Genomic DNA, 26,143 nt, shown 5'->3' with positions numbered 1-26,143 from the left:
GGACACCTTAGGGGCTGTCCTGACTGGCCAGTGACTCCTCCTTGTTTTTCTCATTATTTTCTCCGGCCTTGCCGCCAAAAGTGGGGCCTGGCCGGAGGGGGCGGGCAACTCCACTAGCTGGAGTGTCCTGCTGGGTTGGCACAAAGGAGGTGAGCCTTTGAGGCTCACCGCCAGGTGTGACAATTCCTGCCTGGGGGAGGTGTTAGCATCTCCACCCAGTGCAGGCTTTGTTACTGGCCTCAGAGTGACAAAGGCACTCTCCCCATGGGGCCAGCAACATGTCTCGGTTTGTGGCAGGCTGCTAAAACTAGTCAGCCTACACAGGTAGTCGGTTAACTTTCAGGGGGCACCTCTAAGGTGCCCTCTGGGGTGTATTTTACAATAAAATGTACACTGGCATCAGTGTGCATTTATTGTGCTGAGAAGTTTGATACCAAACTTCCCAGTTTTCAGTGTAGCCATTATGGTGCTGTGGAGTTCGTGTTTGACAGACTCCCAGACCATATACTCTTATGGCTACCCTGCACTTACAATGTCTAAGGTTTTGTTTAGACACTGTAGGGGTACCATGCTCATGCACTGGTACCCTCACCTATGGTATAGTGCACCCTGCCTTAGGGCTGTTAGGCCTGCTAGAGGGGTGTCTTACCTATACTGCATAGGCAGTGAGAGGCTGGCATGGCACCCTGAGGGGAGTGCCATGTCGACTTACTCATTTTGTTCTCACTAGCACACACAGGCTTGTAAGCAGTGTGTCTGTGCTGAGTGAGGGGTCTCTAGGGTGGCATAAGACATGCTGCAGCCCTTAGAGACCTTCCTTGGCATCAGGGCCCTTGGTACTAGAAGTACCAGTTACAAGGGACTTATCTGAATGCCAGGGTGTGCCAATTGTGGATACAATGGTACATTTTAGGTGAAGGAACACTGGTGCTGGGGCCTGGTTAGCAGGGTCCCAGCACTCTTCTCAGTCAAGTCAGCATCAGTATCAGGCAAAAAGTGGGGGGTAACTGCAACAGGGAGCCATTTCTTTACAAGCATGTTTATAATCTCATTCCTTTATAAACAAACTCAAAGTATATGTCACCCTTCAAGCTGCCCATGCCAACAGTCCAAAGTGCTGTGCTTAATGTTGTCAGGCATCGTCAGCTAAACTAGCTTGATCTTTAAGCTATAAAGTGGCTTCATGTCAAGTGTGTTACCTTGAGCCAGTTCTGGATTTTAGGCTGCAGCACATTGCATTCTGGGACTTCGGGTTTCAGTTTTAACATTTATAGCATGGGCTTAAAATGTTAGCATGTTAAGTGCTGGTAAAAGAACCAAGACTGTCTGACTTTAGACAGTGCAGGGCTGTAAGATATATGTGTGTGTTTTTTTTTTTAAATAGCATGGGTAGTGTTATGTAAAATCTTGTTTCTGGCACTGTATGATGATTTCTGACGTTAAAGAGCAAGGGGAACGAATGGGTGTGCTAATTGTCCTGCTAATTGCTCCCAGGTCTGGCTACTGAGAAGGCTTTGACTAACAAATTCTGTATGATGAGTGCATTTTCAAATTATGACTTCACATGATGCAGATGGCAAGGTTCTGAAGCAAGCTCAGTACTAGGCAACATCTCTTTTGTGGGCTTGATAAGATCATATCTTACATTGCAGGCTTTGAGGTGAAGTAAACTAACAGTAAAGGGGGTGCTCTGTCTACAAGACATGAATCCAGCCTGGGGAAGGATTCGGACAAAGCATCAATGGGCCTCAAAAGAATGTTAATTGCTCAAGACAGTAGTGTGCTCCCTTATGTTTCCGTTTTTCCCAATACAGGTTGAACCTAATCTGCATCAAATGCTGCCATTTTTATTATGAATTACAGTCCTATTTCACAGCCCTGTGTCGCTGCTATATAGATCAACATTAAGGTAAAGTGTGGGGCTTACAGAGGCACACAGTGCTGAGAACCATACTGAACATGGGAGCATGGAGGTGACAGAGTGCTTCACGAAAGAAAACAAAGTTCCTGAAAAGGAACTAAAACAAATAAAGCCACGAAATAGAAAGCAAGCAAAATTGAGTACCAAAACACAAAGCCAATGACAAGCAATGGGTGGAATGCATTCCTATGTCAACTTTCAGCATGTCCCCAATATGCCTTTGTAATTAGACAGCAAAGCATTCTGGTAGGCTTCAACCTAAAAAGGACTAGCCAGTTTAGCCATCGAAGTAGGTGGCTACCATGTGCTCATACACCAAAAAGGGGGAAATTAGGTAAAGTCTAGTAATCCATGCAGTGACATGCGCCAGATAGAGATGCTGTTGAATGAGTAAAACAATGCTAAAAGGGCAAGAATGGAAACTGGAGACAAAAGCAGCCACTATGCACCACGTTTTGAAATGTATTTATTTCATACTGTCTTCTGCTGACCGGACAAACCCCATGGAGGAGGAAGGGTGTGGAGGAACAATCAAGCCTGGCAACCTAAGAAAAACTATTCAAACTTTAAAAGGTCCACATTCCACTGACTTCTGCTAGGCTGAAGAAAGCCACATTTTGAGCAGGAGAATCACACTGTCTCCTGATGTTGCACACTCTATTTCCACTTCCAGTCAATTCATAAAAAGAGTTCAGGGTTTAAGCATGGTTATAATCTAATTCCTTTATAAACAAACTCAAAGTATATGTCACCCTTCAACCTCCCCACTACTTGGTAGATATTTTGGCTGTTTTCTGACCCCCTGGGGGTAGATCGGCCATTTTGTAGGCAAATCTGCCTCCAAGGGGGGCGGAAAACCACTAGGCATCAGGGATTTTATTGTTTTGGTGCAATCCGGCCAAAGGATGAGCTAACATCATGGAAAATTAAGTTAGCCAGGTGGGGGTTGGGGTGGCGGTATTGGAGAAGGGTGCTATGCACCAAAAAATGACGTTAAGCTGCTTAGAGTAAAAAATAAATGACTCTAGCCAGCCTAGCCTCATTTCTTGACACAAAACCATCCATACCACATGACTCCTGTCTTAGAAAAGACAGGAGTCATGCCCACCACCCCAATGGCCAGCACAAGGGTCCCCTGGGCATGGCCATTGCACCCGGTGCCATGGAGGGGGGCCCATTTCAGGCCCCCCAATGGCACTTTGAAATATAAAATTAAGATACTTACCTCTACTTACCTGGGATGGGGTCCCCCATCTTCCGGTGTCCCTCTGGTGGGGGTGGGGATGTTCCTGGGCTTTGGGAGGGTACCTGTGGGCTCTTTCCATGGTGTAGGACCACGGAAATAGGTCCACAGGTCCCCTAACGCCTGCCCTGACCCAGGCGTTAACTAATGGCGTTAAGCAGGCTTAGTGCCATTATTTAGGCCCGCCTCCCTCCCGTGCACCATTTTTGCACGGGAGGATAAATAAGGCGCTAGGGCCTTAGAGTAATTTTTGGGATGGGAATGCCCACCCTGCATCTCCTTGACGCAAAGTGGGGTCACGCATCCAAAAAATGACTTTAACTTAACTGGACGTTAGACTAGTCTAGCATCAAAATATAAATATGGAGTTAAGTTTGTGCTGAATTACTGTAAAAAACAAATGATGCTAATTTAGTGCAAACAGAGTATAAATCTGGGCTCAGGAATTTTATTTTATATGTTTATGCATGTTGGGGAATGGACCCTTGGGCAAGCATTGCTCCCCAATTTTGGAGACTTGATTTGGCTGCTTTCCGCACCTATCTTCTAGGGCAGATAAGACAATTTTTAGGCTGATCTGTCCCCTACGGGGGGACAACCACTAGACACCAGAGATTTTATTGTATATCTATGCTGAGGGAGTGCCCTCCCTAAGGAAGTTTCAGACTTTTCTTAGGCCTGCATGCCCATGGGTGGGGGTGGGAAATTAGGAAACCACTAGACACCAGGGAATACGTTTCTGTGTGAGTGTGTGAACTGGCATTTGGCTGGCTGTGTGCATGTACTGGTATTTGGCTGGTGGTGTGTGTGAACTGGCATGTGGCTGGTATTTGACTTATGGCATGTGTGGACTGGCTTCTGGCTGGCAATGTGTATGACAGGCATTCGGATAGTGTTGTGTGTGTGAAGTCGTATTTGACTTGTGTTCAGCTGGTGGCTTTGGTAAGGGTCACTCTCCTCTGGGTACTGATTTCTTGCCTTTGCTTTGTGCCCCCCTTGGGGGCAAATCAGATGTTTGTGATGCCGATCTGCCCCTAGGGGCAGAAATTATAATGTTTTATAATGTTAACTGTTGTATTTCTTGTTGTCATTTGCATTTGAGGTCTTGGTGTTTTATTTCTCCTTTTATTGTAGTGCAAAGCTTTTGATTTCCTTTGTGGTGACCCCAGTTTGCAGATTCATCACTTGTAGACCTGCAGTTTCAGGAGTTGCATGTGTTTGGTAAGGAATGTTATTTTAATGTTTACTTCAAATGCGTATGATTGCCCTGCTTAATTTTTTTTCTTTTTAATGGTTCTAATAATTGTAGCATATGTAGCTTATGATTTATTTTCAAATTCACATTTGGATCTGTATTTTGTTAACTTGTACATGTTTTTTTGTTCGTCCTTTCTAGTGGGATATCTTTGGTGCTTGCTTCGTCTGTTCAGAGTAGGTGCAGATGATCCTCAGTGTAGGTTTCTGAGGCAAGTGAGAGGTATCTTTTTAGAGTACCAAAATCATTGTGTGGATTGAATTGATAGTTTTTTCTAGATCATTATATTTCAAAAGTTATATTTACTGTTCAATACTGTTTGATACATCTGAGTTTGTTGAGTTCTAATTTGACACAGTGTTGTTTATTGTTGTCTTGTTTGTTGTGTTAATTTCATAAGTAATCATTATGGCAGCCTGTGAAGTGACCGCCAAGCAGGTTGTAGATTTGCTTTTTTAATCTGCCTCTGAATCTGTCTCTGAAACTGACTCTCCATCTGAGAATCGGAAGTTGAAGATTCTGCCAGTGGATTTTCTGTTTGAGAGGAATCATCTGATGAAGAATCCAGTGCTGATGAACTGTCTCTTTTAGAGGAGGCAAGTGATATGCCAGTAGTGGCCAGTAATGTAGCAAGATCAAGCTTGACTGCAGCCAGAGGCTGGAAGGCATCCCATTGAAAGTGTTGACCCCTGGATTAGTCCTAACACTGGTGTAGCCTGTTTTTCCTGCCTTTAGTGGTGTTTCAGGGTGCAGAATCAACACAGAGAACTTTTTGTCTATCATTTTTCTCTTGTTATTGATGATGTGCTTTTAGATGATATTATTATCTCCATGATGGATGCATTAAAGAAGCCATCACTGTCTTTAAATTGATCTTCTAGTCCTATGATGGCTACTGCTATATTTGCAGCAATAATGAGTTCAGATTTGCATTTGCTTCTTCAGTGGATGCTGCATTTTGTAGGTAATGCTACAGCTTTGCCACAAGACCAACCTGATACTGCCATTGGCCTTTTAGTAGATAGTTTCACAGTGATCTATGTTCCATGGAAAGAGATATCTGTGGATGCCTCTCTGTTCTTGTTCCAGGACTGTTTGATTTTCAAACAATAAATTCCCAGCAAGAGAGTATGATATGGTGTTAAGCTGTATATGCTCTGTGAAAGTACCACTGGATATGCGTATAATTTCAGGGCATAGACTGCTAGGGATATTTCAGTTGAACCCCCCCCCCCACAGTTACCCTTTCACTTTTGGATTCAGTAAACATAATGTGTGGGAACTTGCCAGGGGTCTTTTAATAAAGGTCATCATTTATATGTGGACAATTTCGACACAGGTGTACAATTGTTTTAAGGAATTATTTAAGGCGAACACTATGGTATGTGGCACAATCCATAAAGTTTACCCAAAAGAGTCTGTGGGTAAAAAAAACTTCAAAGGGGACAGAGCAATGCATGGCATAGTAATTAACTTTTTGCTTTGAAATTTTCAAAAAGAAGACATGCATTGATGAAAGCACTTCACCTGTGACTGTTTGGGGTCAGACAGCAGAAGTGCACCAACCTGTGTGCATTTTAGACTATAACAAGCACATGGGAGGTGGAGATAGAGTAAATCAAAGGTTGGAGCCTTTCAATGCTGCTCGAAAGTCATACATGTCATATTAAAAGTTGGCAGTCCATTGTTCTATTTGGCATCCTTCAATGCTTACATTGTTCTCAAAGATTGTTCTCCATGTTCCAAGATGAGTTTTGTACAGTTTCAGCAGTCTGTGGTAGGCAGTCTTGCTGCATTTAAGCAGGCAAGTGTTCCTAGAGTTGGAGTGGTGGAGAATGTGGCTAGATTGAAAGATGGTCACTTTTCTGAATACATTCCTCCAACATCTAAAAAAGACTATCCTTGTCGAAGATGTAGAGTTTGTGTTCAAAGAGGAGTACAAAAGGAGAGTTGTATGTGGTGTCACAAGTGTTCTTCTAATCCTGCCCTTTGTGAGTACCCACATTTTTTAAAGTGTACCATACACAACTCAATTATTAGGAGCAACCATGACAGTAAAAGGAAACTGACTGTGGTCTGTATTGCTATATATTTTCTGTTTAGATACCTTGTTTGCAGTAGTTTGATGTGCTTAGTTACAACTGTTGTATATGCAGTCAGTTAGTATTCCATCTCTTCCAAAAGGTTGGTTCTTTCTATTTGAAAATAAATGCTGTTTTTATCTGAATGTTTTATATTTTCATGTCTGTGCTTTCTGTGTGTGTAATCTGTTCATTGTGGCAGAGTTTTAGAAATAGAAGTGATGTGGAGCTTCATCAGGATATCTGTGTGGCTTTTTGCTGGCAGTATGTGTGGCTGGCGCTATGTGTGGGCTATCGTTTGCCTGCCAGTTCGTGTGTAGTGACTAGTAGCAAGGCACTACACACAAACCACCACCGAAATGCCAGTCCTCACATTTCTCCAGTTTACAGGGGGTGTGATTGGTGTGTCCGAACTGCCATCCGGCATGTGATGTGTATGGTTGGCACCCAGCTGATGGTGTGTGTGAGGTGGCTTTTGGCTGGCAGTGTATGTGTGTAGTGACTTGCTGCTGGTCACTGTGCATACATTGACAGCCAAAACGCAAGTCCACAAACTCCGTCAGCTGCCAGGCATTGAAATTGATGTATCACTCCTGTGGGACTATGAAAGTGATGGGCCCTTGGATGGAACTGCTTGTTGATGTGAGTACTGTAATGTGCTGGACCAGTGGCAGGCGGTGTGAATGGTTTTGTGCGTACAACACATGAAGTATGTGTGAATGGCCTGTAAAGCGGTTGGTGTCTTGTCGTGCCTTTACAGTTCACGAACTTTGAGTCAGTGGTTCAGTATTATATAATTATCTAATTAACAGTGATTTCTATGCTTTCATATTTTCATGAAAGCTTTTGTTAATAAAATTTACATTTTGAACTTTTCACTAACCCTTGTGCCGAATCCAACTAGTATGTGTGAGTACTTAAGTAGTATATGCTTCTTTGCCAGGGCGTACATTGTCTCTAGGCAAAATCTGTAGATCTGTTTGCAAGCTAGACACCAGGGGGACTCTAGGGTGGCTTGCGTGGATCCCAGAAGGTTTTCATACCCAAAAGCCCTCGTAATCCTCAAACATAGGCTGAAAACAGACCTTTCTCCATATTTCTGTGACTGAAAGTAATTGAATCTGTGTGTAACCACAAATTTCCCACCACCCAGAGCTCCCACACGTCTCCTGATAAAAATGATACCTCACCTGTATGGATGGGCCTAGAGCCCACAAAAGGGAGGGGTCCAAGACACAATGTGGCAACACTGACAAAAGGGGTAGGTGAAGTTTTTGGGTCTGGGTTCGGTGGCCACCCAGGAAAACCTACCACCCCAAGGCATTTCTGAAAACTAGACACCCATGGGAGTAAAGATTGGTGTGCCACTTGTGGGTCCCCCAAGGATTTCTTACCAACAATGCCCTCCAAACCTATAAAATGTCCTAAAATTGCACATTTCCTTGCATTTATGTGATGTATTCTTCCAGATTCAGAAGGAATCCACACAATTCCTGCCACCCAACATCCCCCTCTTATCCCAACAAAAATGCTACCACACTTATGTAGCAGGGCCTAGTGCCCGCAACAGGATCGGATCAAACTAACATCAATAGGAGTCCTCACAAAGGGGCACTCATTGACAGTCACTGCCAAACAATCATCCTTCTCTCCGTGAATGTTGAGAAGGCATTTGATAAAGTAGACTGGGCATACTTGTCAAAGGTCTTAGACTAGGCACATCTGGGCCCAAAAATCAATGCCTTTATACATGCCAACTACAAAAAGCCATTTGCCAAGCCAACATTCCTTTAATGAGGGGTAAAAGACAGAGCTGCCCCCTGTCCATTTTCGTCTTTGCCTTGGCCCTGGAACAATTGGTAGCTAATATTCAGAACAATCCTGCAATCCACGGTATGGTGGTGGCGGGAAGGGAGCACAAACTGTCACTTTTTTGCTCATAATTCAGCCTGCCACACCTATTCTGGCATTACTGGAGAAGTTGAACCGCTTTTCCTGAGTGTCGGGCTTTAAAATCAATTGCTCCAAGTCCCAGGGACACAAGTGGTCACCCTCTGAGTACCCTTCACAATCCAATCCAACAAGGAGGTTTTGCATGGGCATAGTCTTCTATTGCATACCTGGGGATTAATTTCCTGATTCGAAAGAGTGCCCTTTACTACTACAAAATCCCTCCATTGCTCACAACCTTATTCAAGGACCTCTACCACTAGGGCAAGCTGGAAATATCTTGCCTGAATCGACTAAGTAGCCTCAAAATGATTTTCATGCCTCAACTCATATACCTCTTAAAAACTCTCCCTCTTCTAATCCCTAAACCAACACTGTCTCTGATCCATAGTCAAATGCTTCATTTTTTGTGGGATGGCAAATCCCAGAGGGTGGCAAAGTCTTCCTTACCCCGCCCCATGGCTGAGGGGGCCTGGGTTTCCCAGACATTGCAACATATGCTCTGGTGGCCCAGATATATCCTTCCCTTGACTGGTACCATGATCCAGAGGGCAAATCTTGGTGACAGGTGGAACAAGCTTTCTTGCCGTCCCCCTGGAAGAAATTCTGCAGCTTCCAAAATCAGCCAGGGCAGGCTTCCCACCTCCCCTACCACTAATGGCCAAATTGCTGACTCACTGGTGAATTGTTTGATAAAGGTATGAATTCCCAGCGATCCCATTCTGCTTGACCCCCCCCTGGTGAAAAACCCCAACTTCCCTCCAGACAAATCAGACCCTGGTCCCTCTTTTTGGGACCGGGCCAGTCACCTGCTTTAAAGGACTTCTACAATGATGGGGACCTGGAGACAAGGGAGGAACTCACTGAGAAATATGCATTGACCTGATGAGACACCTATAGTGTTACACAGGTACTGCAATGGGTGGGGACGGATATCGCTCGTAGAGCATCACAGAGGGATGAAACATGAATAGAAACCATATACACAATAATATTCGATGTAAGGGGATACCCTGGCTCTGCTGATATATTTTAGATTTTGCTCCCACCGGGGAACATACCTATGTGGCATAGTGGGAAAGGGACTTGGCTATAGACATCACTGAGGAAACCTGAGAGGCTCTCTGCCACATGTCTTTCAAATCCTCTATTTGCCACGACAACCCTAAGGGTAAGCTATTCTATCAATTTCTACTGGCCACACACCTAAGTGTGGCCCAGCAGGGGAAACAGCTGCAGGTACCTTCTCTTAACATGTGATGGGAAAAACTGTGGTTGATTAATCCAGTGGAAAAACACACAGTAATTGTTAGTAATAGAGTTACAAAGTTTGACACTACCTGCACCCCTTAACTAAATGTATGAAGAGACAACAAGACACCAGAGGACTACTGGTGAGAATGTCTAAGAGTCTGTGAGTTTCCGGGGAGTGCAGATGCCTTCTTTCTCAGCGGCAGGGTGCCAATTGCCTCCAGGATATTCGGACAAGAGGTCAACATGTTGTACTGTGGGGTGGTTCTTTTTGTGTGCCAATGAAGGGGAAGAGGATGCCTTGGATGGCAACTTCCATATGCTTGAGAGTAAAGCTGTCTACATGTATGAAACACTGAACCCTTGAAATATCTGCCAATGTAAGTAGACATTCAATGTATACCTTAATGCCAAAATATGTCTTTAATTTCTCAAAACTTAAAAGAAACTTGTTAAAAAGCATACATGTATATATATATAAATTAGATTGTGTTGTTTTTAATTACTTAAATTTACTGCCCAAAAAGCATTTTTTATTTTTATATGTAATATTAGCAATGAAATTTCAAAACAGTTAATAAATTACTAAACAAATAAAATTTAAAATAAAAACAATAAAAAACATTTACGAGATATCATAAAAGTTTAGAGACACAAATATATGAAAATACTATCAAATTAAAATTATAAACAAATATTAATAAACAATATTAGTAAATTTATTTAAGTCTGGGAATAATATAAACACTATTCGTACTCCAGTTTATGCAACAGTGGAGAAAGCGTTGGACATCAGAGGTGTAAAATTTGCTATTCTCACTTCAGTCTAAGCAACAGTAGGAAAAACATTGAACTACGCAGGAGAAAGATTTATTATTCCTTCGATCTAAACTACTTCACTTCAAACACATTAAATATTTGCATACCCACATTAATTTAGAGAAAAAAATAAAAAGTGTTGCTTTACGTAATATATATATATATATATATATATATATATACACACACACATATCTGAGAAAAAATAAAAACAATTAAATAATTTACAAAATCACTAAACAATGTAATAATTACATTTTTACTTTAAAAATAATGGTTATTTAATTATTTCTTAATTAACGTGCCTTTTTATATCCCTACATGCCTAGCAACCCAAAACTTAAATAAATAAGTATAACACAATTTACATAATTGATAAACAATAAATAACAAATATTAATTAATTATTAATTATTTGTAAATTAATACTTGCTTAATTAACTTCCTACCTATCAACCCTACAAGCCCACATCTAAAACTATCATATATATATATATATATATATATATATATATATATATATATATATATATTAATACATTATTATTAATTATTAATAAATGAAATATTTGAATATAGAATGACAATTATTATACATTGAATTTACATAACTACATAACTAATAACGAATTAAATAATTAATAATAACTTACAAATGAATTGCTAATTATGTATCACCAAATTAACTTCCCAGCCTATACCCCTACAAAGCCAGCCACCTGCTCCTTAAATGTAATTAAAATAAATGATTATTACATATTTTACATAATAATAATAATAATTAATAATCACTTAAATAATTAATAATAAATTGAAAATGAATTGCTAGTTAATTGTTTCCTAATTAACTTCCCACCCTATACCTCAGCAAACATAGCACCCCATGGCTAAAATAGAATTAAGTAAATCAGTATTACATAATATGCATCATTAATACCAATCACATAGTTACTCAAAAAGTATTAATTCATTATTACTTAATTAGTTTCCCATGCTATCCCCCTACAAATCCAACAACCCACTACAACACTATAAATTACTATTAGCAATTACATTAAAAATTCTAAATAACCTAAAATTACAAACTATATTTAAAAAACAAATAACTATTTTACAAACATCAATAGCACCTAAAATTAATATATGAACTAAAACACAATAACGTAATTAAAAAAGATATTCTTTACAACTATATTATTGAAAACAATATTAACAAGAACAAATTTCTTGTTAATGATATTTCTATCTTGAAAAAATGATATTCCTGATAACAATATTTCTGCTTCACAATATTTCTGAATCATTACATTTTTTCCAAGATTTCTGTGTTCTGATATTAGCAATTAAATATTTTGTTCAAAAACCAAAATAAAGGGTGAATGTTCATGACAGTCTGTCAGATCAACATTAACGCAATATTTGTGATTCTGCTGCCTCGGTTGTGCTACACTGAGCCTGCAAGATCAACCAGAATACAAAATGTGGAGGCAGCTCCAATAATATGATGCTTGACATTGTTCTTGCTTCTAATGATAGTCAATTTTAGGCATTCCAATTCAATATGAGCATTGCCATGCAGTGGAGGGCAGCAAATAAGTCTATCTTGCCGCAACTTGAGGGAGTTAGGCTTAGTTCTTGAATATGTATGTTTTCCTGTCAGCCATCTTGCTCTCATAGAAGTAAGAAGACCCCACGAGTCCTGCTGGAGCTCACAATCTAATTGGCTAGCTGCAACATGAGGAGAAATGTTGCACCTGCCCTTTCAGGATGCTGTCCTTGTGCCCCTGTGTCCTGAAAATTAAAAAGAAAAATTAAGGGGGCATGGTAGGGGTATTCTGACCCTGTGGACCAGAGCCTGAGGGCCAAATTCATTTTTTATGTGATTGCTGTGATGCCACTAGACTCTCACAGGAGTCAGAGAGGTCACCCTTCTCTCACAGGAGTTCCATGGGAGCACTGGGGCTACATTGACTCAGGAGAGCATCCTGTGAGATCAGAGAACATTTCAAAAAGGGTGTGAGTGTGTATGGTGAGGGGTTTGGCTGTCTGCAGGAGGTTAACTGCCCACCTGTGATTGGACGCAGGGCCTGGTCATGCATGGCAGGGGGGAGGGATTATGATTGTTCTGTATGGAAATATGTTAGCTAGGTATGGCAAAAATTTCTTACTTTGCATTAAAAAAAACTCAGAAATTTACTGTAAATAACAAAGTTTAAACTGACGTTACATTTAGGTGGAAATGTCATTTTAAACATAACATTTTAAACTAGAATTACACTGAAATTCTCCAGTTATATTTAGTTGAAGTACACATGTCCTCAACATGCAATGCTTATGACTTCAAATATTGCAATGTTCTCTGACATTATTGATAACATCACTGATGAAAATAGAACTGACATCATTGATGACAATACTGTGCATGACTAGGGAGTGAGTTTAAACTACTTGGAATCATCCAGTCTTTGCTATGATGTTTCAAATACTGTTTGGCTACAGCATATGATTAATTCCTGTTGATGACAGCTCTTGTGTGTCCCATAATTATTTTGTGTAGTGGACCTGTAATGCTTCTCACATATTTCAAGTAACATTTGAGTTCCAAGTGGTTCATTCATTAATTGTGACCTTATCAAATTTTTCCTTGGTATTCTTAGCAATCATACATGCTTTGCAAGCATGGCATTTTACGAAACCACTCTTATAGGCATAAAGCCAATTTTACCTTTTCTTAATGTTCTGAAAATGGCTTTTGACCAGACAGGCTTTCAGAACAGGTGCTTTTTAAAAAGTGATTGAACACAGTGAAGAGGACATGGCCGAGCCAAAGCAAAGGGATGAGGAAATAAGGACAAGTCACAGAAGCAAGAACATATCCCCTGGAAGGTTCGAAAAAGCAAGCCGCAACCAAGACTCGAATGTCTGCTACATATTGTTTCACTAATGCCGTCACATTATATCTCTGTTGACGTTAGGCACATCTATTGAACAACACGTAGTGCAGAAAATAATTGAAAGATGCTGATGACAACGATTTGCCTGGCTAAATAGAGAAATACTGTTAGACTTGGCATCCTTGGCGTGACCTCCCCTAACTTTCTGCCTCTGTTTCCCAGGTTCTTCATGTGTGATGGACTCTGTTTTTGCTGTTTTAGTTACTGTGGGCACTTTACCACTGCTAATCAATGCTAAAGTGCAAGTGCTCCCATACAAAATGTGTATGTAATTGGTTCATCCATGATTTGCATATTTGATGTACTGGTAAGTCCCTAGTACAGTGACTAGAGGTGCCCAGGGCCTGTACATCCAATGCTACTAGTGGGCCAGCAGCACTGGTTGTGCCACCCACAATAGTAGCTCTGTAAACATGGCTCAGACCTGCCACTGCAGTGTCTGTGTGTGAAGTTTCTAACTGCAAATTCGATTTGCCAAGTGTACCCACTTGCCAGTCCTAAACCTTCCCTTTTATTACATGTAAGACACCCCTAAGGTAGGCCCTAGTTAGCCCCCTGGGCAGGGTGCAATGTATGTTTAAGGTAGGACATACACTAATGTGTTTTTTATGTCCTAACAGTGAAATACTGCTAAATTTGGTTTTCACTGTTGCAAGGCCTATCCCTCTCATAGGTTAACATGGGGGCTACCTTTAAATATGACTAAAGTGTAGATTCCCTTTGGGAGCGCATAGACATGTGGAGTTTGGGGTCTATGAGTTCACAACTTAAAAATACATCTTTTAGTGAAGTTGATTTTAAGATTGTGTGTTTGAAAATGCCACTTTTAGAAAGTGAGCATTTTCTTGCTTAAACCATTCTGTGAGTCTACCTGTTTGTGGATTCCCTGTCTGGGTCAGTTTGACAGTTGGGCTGTTTGTACCTCTCTAGACAGTGACACAAAGGGAGCTGGTGTGTAGCCTGCACATCCTGATGAGCCATCTGTGCTAGGAGAGAGGGGAGGAGTGATCACTCACACCTGAAAGGGCTGTGCTTGCCCTCAAGCAATGCAGTCTCCAACCCTCCTGGTGTGCGTCTGGGGCCTGTCCTGGGCAATGTAGGATTTCTCAAACAACATAGACTTTTCTTTGAAGTAAGCATACTTCAAAGGGCAAAATGGGTATAAGAAGGGCACCCAAAACCACAGACTTCAGATCACTTCTGGACATCAAGAGGAACCTCTGCCTGGAGAAGAGCTAAAGAGCTGAGGAGAAGTGTTAACCTGCCTGTGACTGTGCTTTGTGGAGCTATCCTTCAGTTGCTGCTTCTGCCTGCTGAAAGGGGACAAAGACTGGACTTTGTTGTGCATTCCTGCTTGTGAAGAAATCTCCAAGGGCTTGTCCTAAGCTTGCCTCCTGTTGTTAAAGTCTCAGGGCCATCAAAGACTTCCCCTGCCAGCACCTGGACTCTCTGCTGAGACTCCTGCTCTGCCAAGTGGTTCCCTATCCAGTTCCTGGGGCCTTGACAGGTGAAGCTAACAGACCAAGATCGAAAATCCATGCACCGACCGCTGTGCGGGGAAATTTCCGTTGCAACCTCCGAGATGCAGCTGAAGAAACAATGCTCCACCGGCTCCGCGGCTGAAACGACGTGCTGCATAGCTAACGGAGGCTGGTAACATCGCAACCCACACAACACGGTTTTGCTAATGCCGTGAGGCAGAATTTTCGACGCCAAAATTACTGGGCACGGAAAAATGACGCAACGCCTGCCCAGACCCGAGTGCTGCCCAGATCAACGCATCGCTCTCCTGCGGAGAGGAAAACCAACGCACACCGACCCGACCGGAGAAGGGGAAACGACTCACGATCTCTCTTGCGGATGAGAAATCGACCCACTGCTTACCTTTTTCGACACACACTCGTCTGTGCATGTTATTTCGACACTACCCAGGTACTTTTCAATGCTACCAGTGTTTTACCTGTTTACCAAAGGATTTAAGACTCTTTTACTTTTAAATGTAATATCTTGACTTGTGTAAGTTGGATGTTTGTCGCTTTTGTCTTGTTTTGTTTAAATAAATATTTCCTATTTTTCTAAATCTGTGTTGTGTCATTTTGTAGTGTTTTCACTGAGTTACTGTGTGTGTTGGTACAAATACTTTACACATAGAACGCTGAAGTTAAGCCTGCCTGCTCGTGCCAAGCTACCAAGGGGGTGAGTGGGGGTTAGTGGAGGGTGATTCTTCTTTACCCTGACTACAGTAGAGTGAGGGTCCTTGCTCGGACAGGGGGTAACCTAACTGCCAACCAAAGACCCCATTTCTAACAAACACTCACAGCTAATGTCATCACACACAGTTTGACGGCATTTGTGGAACAGCATATCACAGACAGATGTGTAAAGATAAACAAGGTCAAACAAATTTGATGTCAGGGACTTTGACTAACCTATATACCAATAAAGTCATGAAGACGTTACTGATTCATTGAACAAAATGTTTTGGCTTTGTTTTGAGAATTAAATAAAGAACTATTTTAAGAAATTCAGAAGGTGTGGATGGACTAAATTATCTGATTTTTATATCATGATAACCAGAACTTTACTTCTGCCACTGAATTTGGTACACCAATATGCGTGCATGACACTTCATACCGTGCCTCTCTCAATTACCTCATCAGGAGTAGTAAGAGCTATACAAATAAAACTTATTGCATTATTATTATAACAACATAGTGTTCACATTCGAGAATGGTATGACAGTTGACCCAGAGCACCAATGCTATGTAAATAACTAAGTATGACTAGTTTATGCGGTTCACATTACCACAACCGTCTTTCTTGTACTAAGTGACAGGTTCTAAAATGAGCAGTGAGTTTTCCTTTTTGTGAGATGTGAAGTGAAAACGCGAAAAGCACAGTTTTCACTATGCTATTGACTGACATGGTAATTGAGGAGAAATGCATAAGGTATCTGCCAATATGTTTACATATATATATATATATATATATATATATATATATATATATTCAATGAAGCAGCTGCACTGCAATCCAGGTTCATGAGTTCTTAACACTAAGGGCCTTATTACAAGCCTGGCGATCACCCGACCGCCAGACTCACGGTGGCGGTCAGGACCGCTGCTGCAATGGTTGTCCGACTGCCACATTATGACCCTGGCAGTTAGACCACCAGGGTTCCACCATTTTCGCCAGGATCGGTGATCCTAATAGGTTGACGGTGGGTGCAGGTCAGGATCAGCCAAAGTGGCGATACATGCAGCACCGCCCTGCTGATTACTACCAGTTTCTCCCCCAGCATTTTCATGGCTGCCGTGAAAAGGCTGGCACAGAACAGGTGCAGCGGGCCACAATGGGGCCCCTGCATTACCCAAGCATTTGACATGGGCAGTGCAGGGGCCCCCCTACCTAGCACCCTTGTAATGCTCACTGTCTGCTGTGCAGACTGTTGGCATTGCGAGGGTGCTGGTGCACCCTGCAGCGGCAGCATTGCAGCAGGATGGATTATGAGCCCACGACAATGCTGCTGCCGCTTTGCAGCTGGGCTGACGGGTGGGAACCTTGGTTTCGGCCCATCAGCACAGCGTGAAAGTTGTAATGGGCCCGGCAGGGAAGTAGCCAAAATGGCGGCAATCTCCCCTTTGGGAGTCTGATGGATGGGTTTTCCCATCTGCCTAACTCATAATCAGGCCCTAATGCACAAAGAAAAACTACTAACACATACCTTGCCGCGACTCAGGCAATCCCGAGATGCAGGAGTCAGGGGTTATATGGAAGGCAGCTGAAAACAACAGCTCTTTTCCCATCGGAACAACACCACCGACCTACCTGAGCCACTCAAAGTCTCCCTCTCCACAATAATAGCAGTGTTTAACGCATCGCAGCTCGCCTCTGCAAATGATGATGACTGCCAAGCTACTCTCTGGATAAGGTCCCAGGTATATCACGTGCAAGTAGGACCATTTGTTATAGGAGCCAAAGGCCTGCAGAGGAAGTGTCCACTGCCAACCAGCACCCTCCTCACGTACACGTGCAGCAGAGTTTTAAGTGGAGCTGCTTTACGATTTAATTTATTCTGTTACAACCATCTACTTTAAGAAAAAAAACAGTTCAGCTCTCCGCATTACAGGCGCAGCCCACCTAGGCCTCTTACTTTTGGCTGCTGCCCCTGTCTTGGCCGCCTGTCGCTTAAGGTACCACAAAAAAAAAAAGCACAAAAAAAAGAAAATCTGATTTGACATCTTTGTAAAATAATTGCATACGATAAAGAACAGGTTGTTGCCCGAGCGTCCGCTCAGGGCCCTGGTGCCGTTGCACCAGCTGCATTCTGAAAGCTACGCCCTTAAGCCCAGGAATCAAAGCCCCAGGCTCCGGCGTGTTAATTTAATTACAGAAGAGTTCGAGTCCGAGATGATTGCTCCTAAGCAAAGGCACAGGTTTGAAGACCTTGCTATGAAATCTAATAGTATATTAAAATACTCAAAACGTATTCTGCGGCGGGCTTCCACGGTGTCTATTCATTCTTCCAAAAAACAAAATGCCAATCCCGGCATCTCTTTTCATTAATGCGGAAAAATTGAAGCACCATCCTGACTAGGGTTCTTTGTCATGCTTCTTTCTTTTCCATTTTAATTTAAAGTGTTGCACAATAAGGCCCATAGTCATTCTTTTTTAGCCTGGCATTTGCCTCATTTTGTGACGCAAAAGCAGCCCAAACTTACAAAATGCAATTATATTTTGGGTTTGCGCCGCTTTTGCGTCAAAAAATGACGCAAATGCGGCCCTAAAAAAGTATAAATATGGGCCTAACATTTTTGTGACGTCTCCAGTGACTTTTAAGCAAGCAATAGAAAAAGCCGAAACGTCTGGCTAATACGTGAAAGTACTAGTCAGACATACTTGCTTAGCCGGTGCTTATTATTTTCATCTGGCCTTCACTAGGGCCAGACGTGTCACACTGTAATCTGATGGAACAGACTGCTCATTAATGGCAGGCACCCCTTAGTGACTTATGGAATAACTTCTATCGTTTAATACAACAGCGAAGTTACCGCTGAAATATAGGGAGTAAAAAAACAATGAATAAGGGAAGCAAACATCTGAATATCACAATACATTTTAGGAAAACCCAGAACATGGGGCGCTGAGAAATAGCAGAGAAGTACCATTTATAGTCTGCTAGGAAACTCTAAAATAAGTAAATAACATAGTACACCAGCCGACATTTCTTTATACTCCAGAGGCAGAGTAAGTAACAGAGTTTAATAGAATACAAAAAAAAATCAAACGTCTCAGCCAGTCAACAACGCTGCTTCACAGTCCAAAAATAGAAACGTAATCATATTTTCTAAAACAAAAAACATCATAGCAATTAATTCTTTAACAATTTAGGAACAGAAATTGCAGATACATACGGATTTCGACCAGGCAGGTTTCAATGTCTCCTTTCATCTCCAGAGTCAACGCCTTGTGAACATCAGCCTTACTGTATTTTGGATACATCTGAAATACTAAATAAATAAGCAGTTTTATTAAAGCAGAAACTACCGGTTCTGCTTACTTTCTTTACAATCATGAAATATGTAAGACACACAACAATTAAACAATAAGCCTGTTTTAACACAAATTAGTGCTTCATATACAACTTTAACTTCATATGTAATGAAACAGCCTGTTGTTATTGAGCAATATAAGGGGCATGTTTATAATTGTTTTGTGCTGATTTTGTGTAATTTTTTTTAACGCAAATTCGGTATAAAACTAACTCCATATTTATACTTTAGTTATGGAGTTAAAGTCATTTTTTGGATGTGGAAACCCACCTTGCTTCAATGAGATGCAAGGTAGGAGTTCCCACGCAAAAAATGACTCTGGTCTTAGCGCCATATTTATCCCGGTGCTAAAATCACACACGGGGGGAGAAGGGGTCAAATAATGGTGCAAAGCTTGCTATACACCATTATTTAATGCCTGGGTCAGGGCAGGCATTAGGGTACATGTGGGCCTGTTTCCATGGGGGAACACCATGGAATAAGCTCACAGATGCCCTCCTCAGGCTCCAGGGACACCCCACCCACACCAGAGGGACAGCGGAGGACGGGGCACCCCATCCCAGGTAAGTATAGGTAAGTACAGGTAAATATTTTATTTTATCTTTTAAAATGCCATTGGGGCCCTGAAATGGGCCTCCCTACATGGTAATGGGTGAAATGGCCATGGCATACTCTAACCTGCCTAATGTCATTTTTTGGTGCAAAGTCCCCCTCTCCCATACCACAAACCCCACCCGGCTAATGTCATTTTTTTAACGCTAGCCCACCCTTTGCACCGGCTTGCACCATTCCATAAATATGGTGGCCGGCTGGCGCTCAGGAATGGTGCAAGCCAGTGCAAAACTTTTTGATGCAAAACTGAGTTAGTGCAGTTTTGCACCAAAAAGTATCAATATGCCCCTAAGTATCCTACGGAAGGGGAATGTGATCGGGTGCAGATGATGCTGACAAATGAACCGTAAATTAAAAAATAAAATAAAAAGAAAGACCTTTATTAGAATATCAGAATGGTTGGTCTCATGCTAAAGAGTGTGATGTGAGGGAATGAGATTCTATTAGAAATCTTTTTATTTGATTTGATTTGTTTTCTTGCTGCACGTGCTAATCGGTTCACGACTTCGCACATCTCTCTTTACAGTACATGCTAGTTATTACTCAGTTCTTTGTGTCACCTCAAAGACAAATTCATAAATTTGTTTTTACTTATATTAGTGTTTAAGTTTAAATTTGCTACAAAAGTACCCTACCTCTGTTAAGTTGTCCCAAACTCCTTGAAGTAAAAATGTTTATGAACACATCCACGTTTGCTGATTTAATCTTCTCTCCAGCTTCATATAATGCCTAATTAACAGAACACAAATTATATACATATGCTGATGTTGATTTCATAAAGGAAGCGAATAACTGTCATATTTCTTGAGTCTATTCTGAAAGAAATCACTTGTCTAATAAGTTTACAGCTGGTGGTTATAAAATAGCACACAATGTCAGTTTCAAACAAATTATATTCTGTCAAACTATTAGGTTAAAAACACATTTTTGTACAAAATATCATTGATGAATATTACACCACCTAAAAGACAGTATACGTACATTAGCTTTTCCAGTTAAATATTCTTACGGACATCTCAATGAAGTGTAAGCCCATATAAAGACAGTAGGCTTCAGTGATGTGAACCTCAAAGGTAGAATGATCAGAATTTAGATGCTGCACAAAGTGATTTGGTTGTGAGCAGGAGGCCACACCAAGAAGAATTACATGTAATATCAAAGGCACATATGCCACAAATGGTTCATTAAAAGAAGTTGTCAGTAAAACAGCATCCAACAAAAACTTGCAAATGTCCTCTTCAGCCAAACTCTCAAATTCCCTGCCTCTTTGAGATGTTGAAGGATAGCGGATTTTCAGATGGTTGTGTTAATGAGTACTCCGCTGTTAGGATCACCTCTTTTACTGGCAGCTTACAATGGCTGTGGCATCAGAAAGTGCACCCTATTTATTTGGTATGTCTTTGTGCAATAGCAGCCTGTCCCTAAGGGTGGATGTGCTCCATCTTCTAAATTTTTGCAGACATGAAGAGTGTCTGTCCTGACAAACAGTATTCACGTTCAGGTCAGGCAGCCAGGTGCTGTACATGTGCTAAATGCTCAGACACCAGACTGTCTGAGCTGAACTTTGCAGGCTGAAGATTTCACAGCCCTCCGGGCGGGACCACCTCAAACTGACAAAGTGCTTTGAGGTCTACCCCTCATGATGATGGGCATGTCACAAATAGACTCTGATATGAGAACTTCAGTTTTAAGCCCTGATATGCCCAGGACTGACTGTCCATCAGTGATGCCTCATCACAGAGTGGGGCAGGGTGGGGCCTGCAATGTCACTAACCCCAAACCACTCTGTGACAATTAAGGAACTGCTGTCTCCTCCCATTGGCTGAGCTTGTTGTGGTTAGGCATAACACAGGAGGCAGCAGTCCCCATATTCCAGAAACCACTGAGGCTTCCCTCACCCTTCTGAGAGCACCACTCCAGCCTGGTAAGTTTTTAAAAAAATATTTAATGTTTGGTGCATGCATGTGTGTATGTATGAATAAATCTGTATTTGTTCGTACATGCAGTGAATGGGTGTGTGCATGTGTATGTGCTTGTGTAGCTGCGTATGATGAGTGTATGTGTGTGTGCTTGGGATGGATGAATATAAATGAGTGTGCATGCAGATGGATGAACATGAGTATATGTGGTTGTATGGCCTGCCTATCCCCTGTCTGAAGTATCAGCTATCACTGTCTTTGACCAAAAAAAAGTGAAAGCAGAAAATGCCTGTGTTGAGATGAACCATGAGTGTGCTTTCTATTATATCATTGTTTTTTGTCTTTGCCATTACGGAACATGACAAACCCTTTACATAGCCCATTCTCTAGTAGCTGTCAATGTTGTGTACAAGTTTAGTTATGAATGGCCAACCTTGTCAGGACTTCTTTTAGGTTAGGTCTAAAGTCCCACAACTTTATGTCATGTCAAAATCCAAGAAAGATAAATACACATTTTCTGTAGACATCCCATCCTTAATCATAGATCATGCTTTGCCTTGGAAAGGGTCAGAGAAAATATTCAGACACCCCCCCCACTCCTTCATTCATTGAGGAAAAGCATTCCCCCTCACTATGGATGTACTAAGAATGAAGTTCTGCTGTTGTTCAATGATTATCTAAATTAGCTACCATTCACAAACGGCACCTTGGATTGTGCACTAGCCCAGATTAAAAAAAGCATCAGAAACCACAGACATGTTCTCAGCTTCAACCAGACTGTCATTCCTTCCACAGTGAACACTGAAAAAGTGTGCATGTCTACGACTGACAAATTCAGAAAAAGACATGTCTTGAATCACAAAACTGGCCTGTCTGATTCTTGGTGTTGCTATGCCTGCGCCCCTGCAATGGCATGCATACATCCTCCAAACAGTGCTTCTGACATAACCTTCCTAGCACAGGACTGTGCAGAGGTGTTAATCTCATCTGAGGTTTGTGGATCTCAGAGTACAAAATGTCCACATTGCAGACCATATATGGGCTAATAGTGAAATAAATAGTGATTATAACACAGCATTGCAGGTGCCCCAAAGGATACTGGCCTTGCAGCCACAACATATATAAAACTGTTCTGGCACTGCATCTCATCTCATCTAACAGCCTGATATCCAAAGATAATAACAGGATACGTTCAGCATCCATAAATAAGTAAAAATAGAGATGTTGTACAAACACTTGGACCCCAGCGCGTTGGAATACACGTTGCTGGGAATACATTGGCTGATGAAGCCGCAAAGTCAGCAGTGGCTGCTGTTGCTGCAGTAACTCGTTTGAGTTCAAAACCGGACGCAGACATATGGGCTGCTGTGACAGCTACGGAGGATGGTACGCCCTATCCAAAAGGATTTCCTGACAAATATTCCTACCGAATGGGAGGTATGCTGAATGCTAAGGTTAAGATACCAGGCATAGGGGTACAAGATATTCCCAACAGAGATATAAGATCACAATTGATTAAAGCAGCGCATGAAGGGGTGGCATCTGCCCATGCTGGCATGGCGGCTACAATCTCAGTCTTACAAATCTGCTATTGGTGGCCAGGCCTCTACAAAGAGACCAAGCAGTATGTCCTTTCCTGTGACATCTGCCTACAAATTAAAGTTTCCACTGCCAATCGCCCTCCGCAGACACCCCTCTTGATTTCAAATAAACCATTGCAATGTGTGTTCTTGGAGCATTGGGTCCCATAATACCGGATAGTGCATACAAATATATATTAGTCGCTGTTGATTCTTGCTCCAGATTTTTATCGGTGTGGGCACAACGCTCAGCTGACGCTCAGACTGTTATTAAAGATTTGCGAGTCTTTATCGGTGCATATGCGGTTGCAGCTTTCCATTCGGACAAGGGCCCTGCTTTCGCCTCAAGGGCCTTCAGGGAGACCATGGCTTAGTTAGGGGTCCAACTCCAGTACTATTCTCCATTTCCTCCAGAGGGAAATAGTGTCATGAAGCGATTTAACTGTCATTTAAAGCAATCCTTAAAAGCCAGAGTCTTAGGTACGGGTCGTAGTTGGCTTAATCACCTGTATGGAGTTCAGAGAGCACTTATCAATCTGCCTAGAATGTCCCTGGGGGTTCATACTGTATATGAGTGCCTGTTCGGAACTCAAATGTATGTTCCTGATCTTGATGGCCCTAGCTTGGAAGAGGCAGAAACACCTTTTGACATAAATGAACGTGTCATTGTCTTACAGGAATTGCAACAGTTCCGTGATGACAATTCTTCTATCAGTGCTGCCTCCACAGGAATCAAGGATGTACCTGTAAAGCCTACCGGCTGGATTCCTAGAGTAGGGGACCTAGTACATGAAAGGGTTGCTGTGAAAAAGGAATTTGGTCCTTCCTATCTAGCACCAGTCCCAGTCTTGGGAATACACGGTACCAGAAGTGTAATTCTACCGCCGCTGACAGGTGCCAAAGAAAATCGTTTTGCCTCCATCGACAATGTCAAATTACACCATGTGGCCGATCCTACACAGCAGACCAAGAGGAACACCCGGTAGTTCCCGAATCCCTCTCACTACTGGTCAAGAAGTTCCTCCACAAGTTCTAAGCTGCAACATTGACACTTCTGCGACCATGGGGAGGGTGGAAAATGATCTTGCATTGCTTCCACTAAAATCAAATGATACAGAAATAGTTGACCGCTTTGATACAGCTTCAACACAAACAGATGGTGAGATTTATTCTGTGCCACCGCGAGAAACACCAACTCCACCAATGAACACAACTCCAGCTTTTACACAAACTGCTTCTGGATATTTTGCAGACATCAATGATGACGTCTCAGACTCATTCGCCTCTTTGGCACCTGAACTGTCAAACACACGGATGAGGTTGTAATTGGATGACCGCAACATGACTAGAAAGTTGCCAAGTTGTGAGTGCCATTTCATTTCACTGATAAGGTCCCAGGGGTTGAAAATTCCAATTGAAAGTGGCATAAGGGGTTAGGATGAAGGTATCCTGATCCAAGGGGTGTGATATAGGAGTGTTATAGTGGCGAATAAGTTTAATATAATTTTGCATCATGGCACGCAATATTGATGAAAATTTGTAAATTTTGTTTCCATGAATTGTTTGCGATTATGGAAAAATTTGAAAAAAAACACAGACTCATTCATACACTAATTCATTTACTCATACGTGCACTCAGGGGCTCAGGTGCCCACTCACACTCAGACATCGATGCACCCACTCAGATCCACTCATAGACTCACACACCCACTTTCAGACCCACTCAGACATTCACACACTCACTCACACATCCACTGACCGAGACAAGCATTGTGGCCAACCAGAGCTGCGCACAGCCGAATGCTATGTGCGACGTGGGGTTGGGTGGTTATAAGGGCTTGGCTGCATGGCAGGGTTTGGAATAACATGTAGTGATTACAATTACTTTGCATTAAAAAATTCACAAAAAAAGACAAAGCTTACAGGGACGTTATAGTTAGACGCTGAATTTACTCATACAAACCCATAGAAATTCAGCAGTTACACTTAGAGGTCTTTCAGGTAACTATAACTCACTCCCTAAGGTAACTCTAACTCGCACCTTCGCCATGCACAGCTAATTACTCCACATATTATTTGATTGATGAGATCTTGTATGGCATCTTTGACATCACTGCAATGTTTGCAAAAACATTATTGATAGGAAAACTGCAAGGGCGCAAGTTATAGTTACCTTAGGGCGCGAGTTATATTTACTTGAAAGACTTCTAACTATAACTGCTGAATTTCTATGGTTTTGTACGAGTAAATTCAGAACTTAACTATAATGTCCCTGTAACCTTTGTTTTTTACAGTATATGCATACATGCATGTTTATATAAATATATATACTTATACATATATATATTAATTACCTAGTGGTAGTTATAGTTAGGACCTAGTTTCTATAGAAAAGGCGTTTGTTGTTTTGCTAACAAGTTTAGTGCCTTTTGATGAATCTTCAAGAAATTTTTCAAAAAACAATGGATGTTACTTCACTTCCTGTTTGGAAAGGTTTGGGGTGGTCCGTCAAGCAGGGGCTGAGAAAAAAGTGGGCCCCAAAACATGTTATCCCCATTCATTTTTCCATAGGGATTTTGAATGGCGATAGCGCCAAAACCACTCAACGGAATTACGCCAAATATGGCAAAAAGGTAGCGCTTGGTCCAGAAAAAGGCCTTTTTGTTATTTGGTGTAAATCTGTTCAATAGTTTTAAAGAAATTAAGGGAAATTTTAATTTGTATATATAGGGTCATAAAGGATTCGCAACCCCTCTCGATTCTGTGTTGAGATGTGATTGGCTGACAACATTTCAACAAGGATGTGTTGTCAGCCATGTTGGGACTCGGCTTCAGCTGAGTCTCACAAAAAAGGTTAAAAATAAAGAAAAGGGGCCAGGGTAGAGTCCCCCTAACTCCTTAGCTCTGGTGGTGGGATCCCAGAGGGAATGCCTCAGGGCTAAAAAGCATTTTTTTTTTTTTTTGCTGCAAAATCGCGATGAGGTCACAAAACCGTGGCAAACATTA

At 41.8% G+C, this 26,143-nt stretch overlaps 1 protein-coding gene across 2 annotated transcripts in view; it reads right to left on the bottom strand.

The window, feature by feature from the left end:
* Positions 1-26,143, bottom strand: part of LOC138288004 (annexin A1-like) — a 196,537-nt gene that overhangs the window by 18,169 nt on the left and 152,225 nt on the right. For both annotated transcript variants that reach the window (XM_069229095.1, XM_069229103.1), the window contains 2 exons: positions 20,274-20,367; positions 18,889-18,984 (listed from right to left, as the gene is read on the bottom strand). In XM_069229095.1, coding sequence (XP_069085196.1) covers positions 18,889-18,984; positions 20,274-20,367 — 190 coding nt within the window. The remainder of the gene's footprint in view (positions 1-18,888; positions 18,985-20,273; positions 20,368-26,143) is intronic.

This window comes from Pleurodeles waltl, chromosome 1_1 (genome assembly GCF_031143425.1).
Source record: "Pleurodeles waltl isolate 20211129_DDA chromosome 1_1, aPleWal1.hap1.20221129, whole genome shotgun sequence".
NCBI lineage: Eukaryota > Metazoa > Chordata > Amphibia > Caudata > Salamandridae > Pleurodeles > Pleurodeles waltl.
Note: the sequence above shows the minus strand (reverse complement) of the source record. Positions and strands in the feature narration are given on the sequence as shown.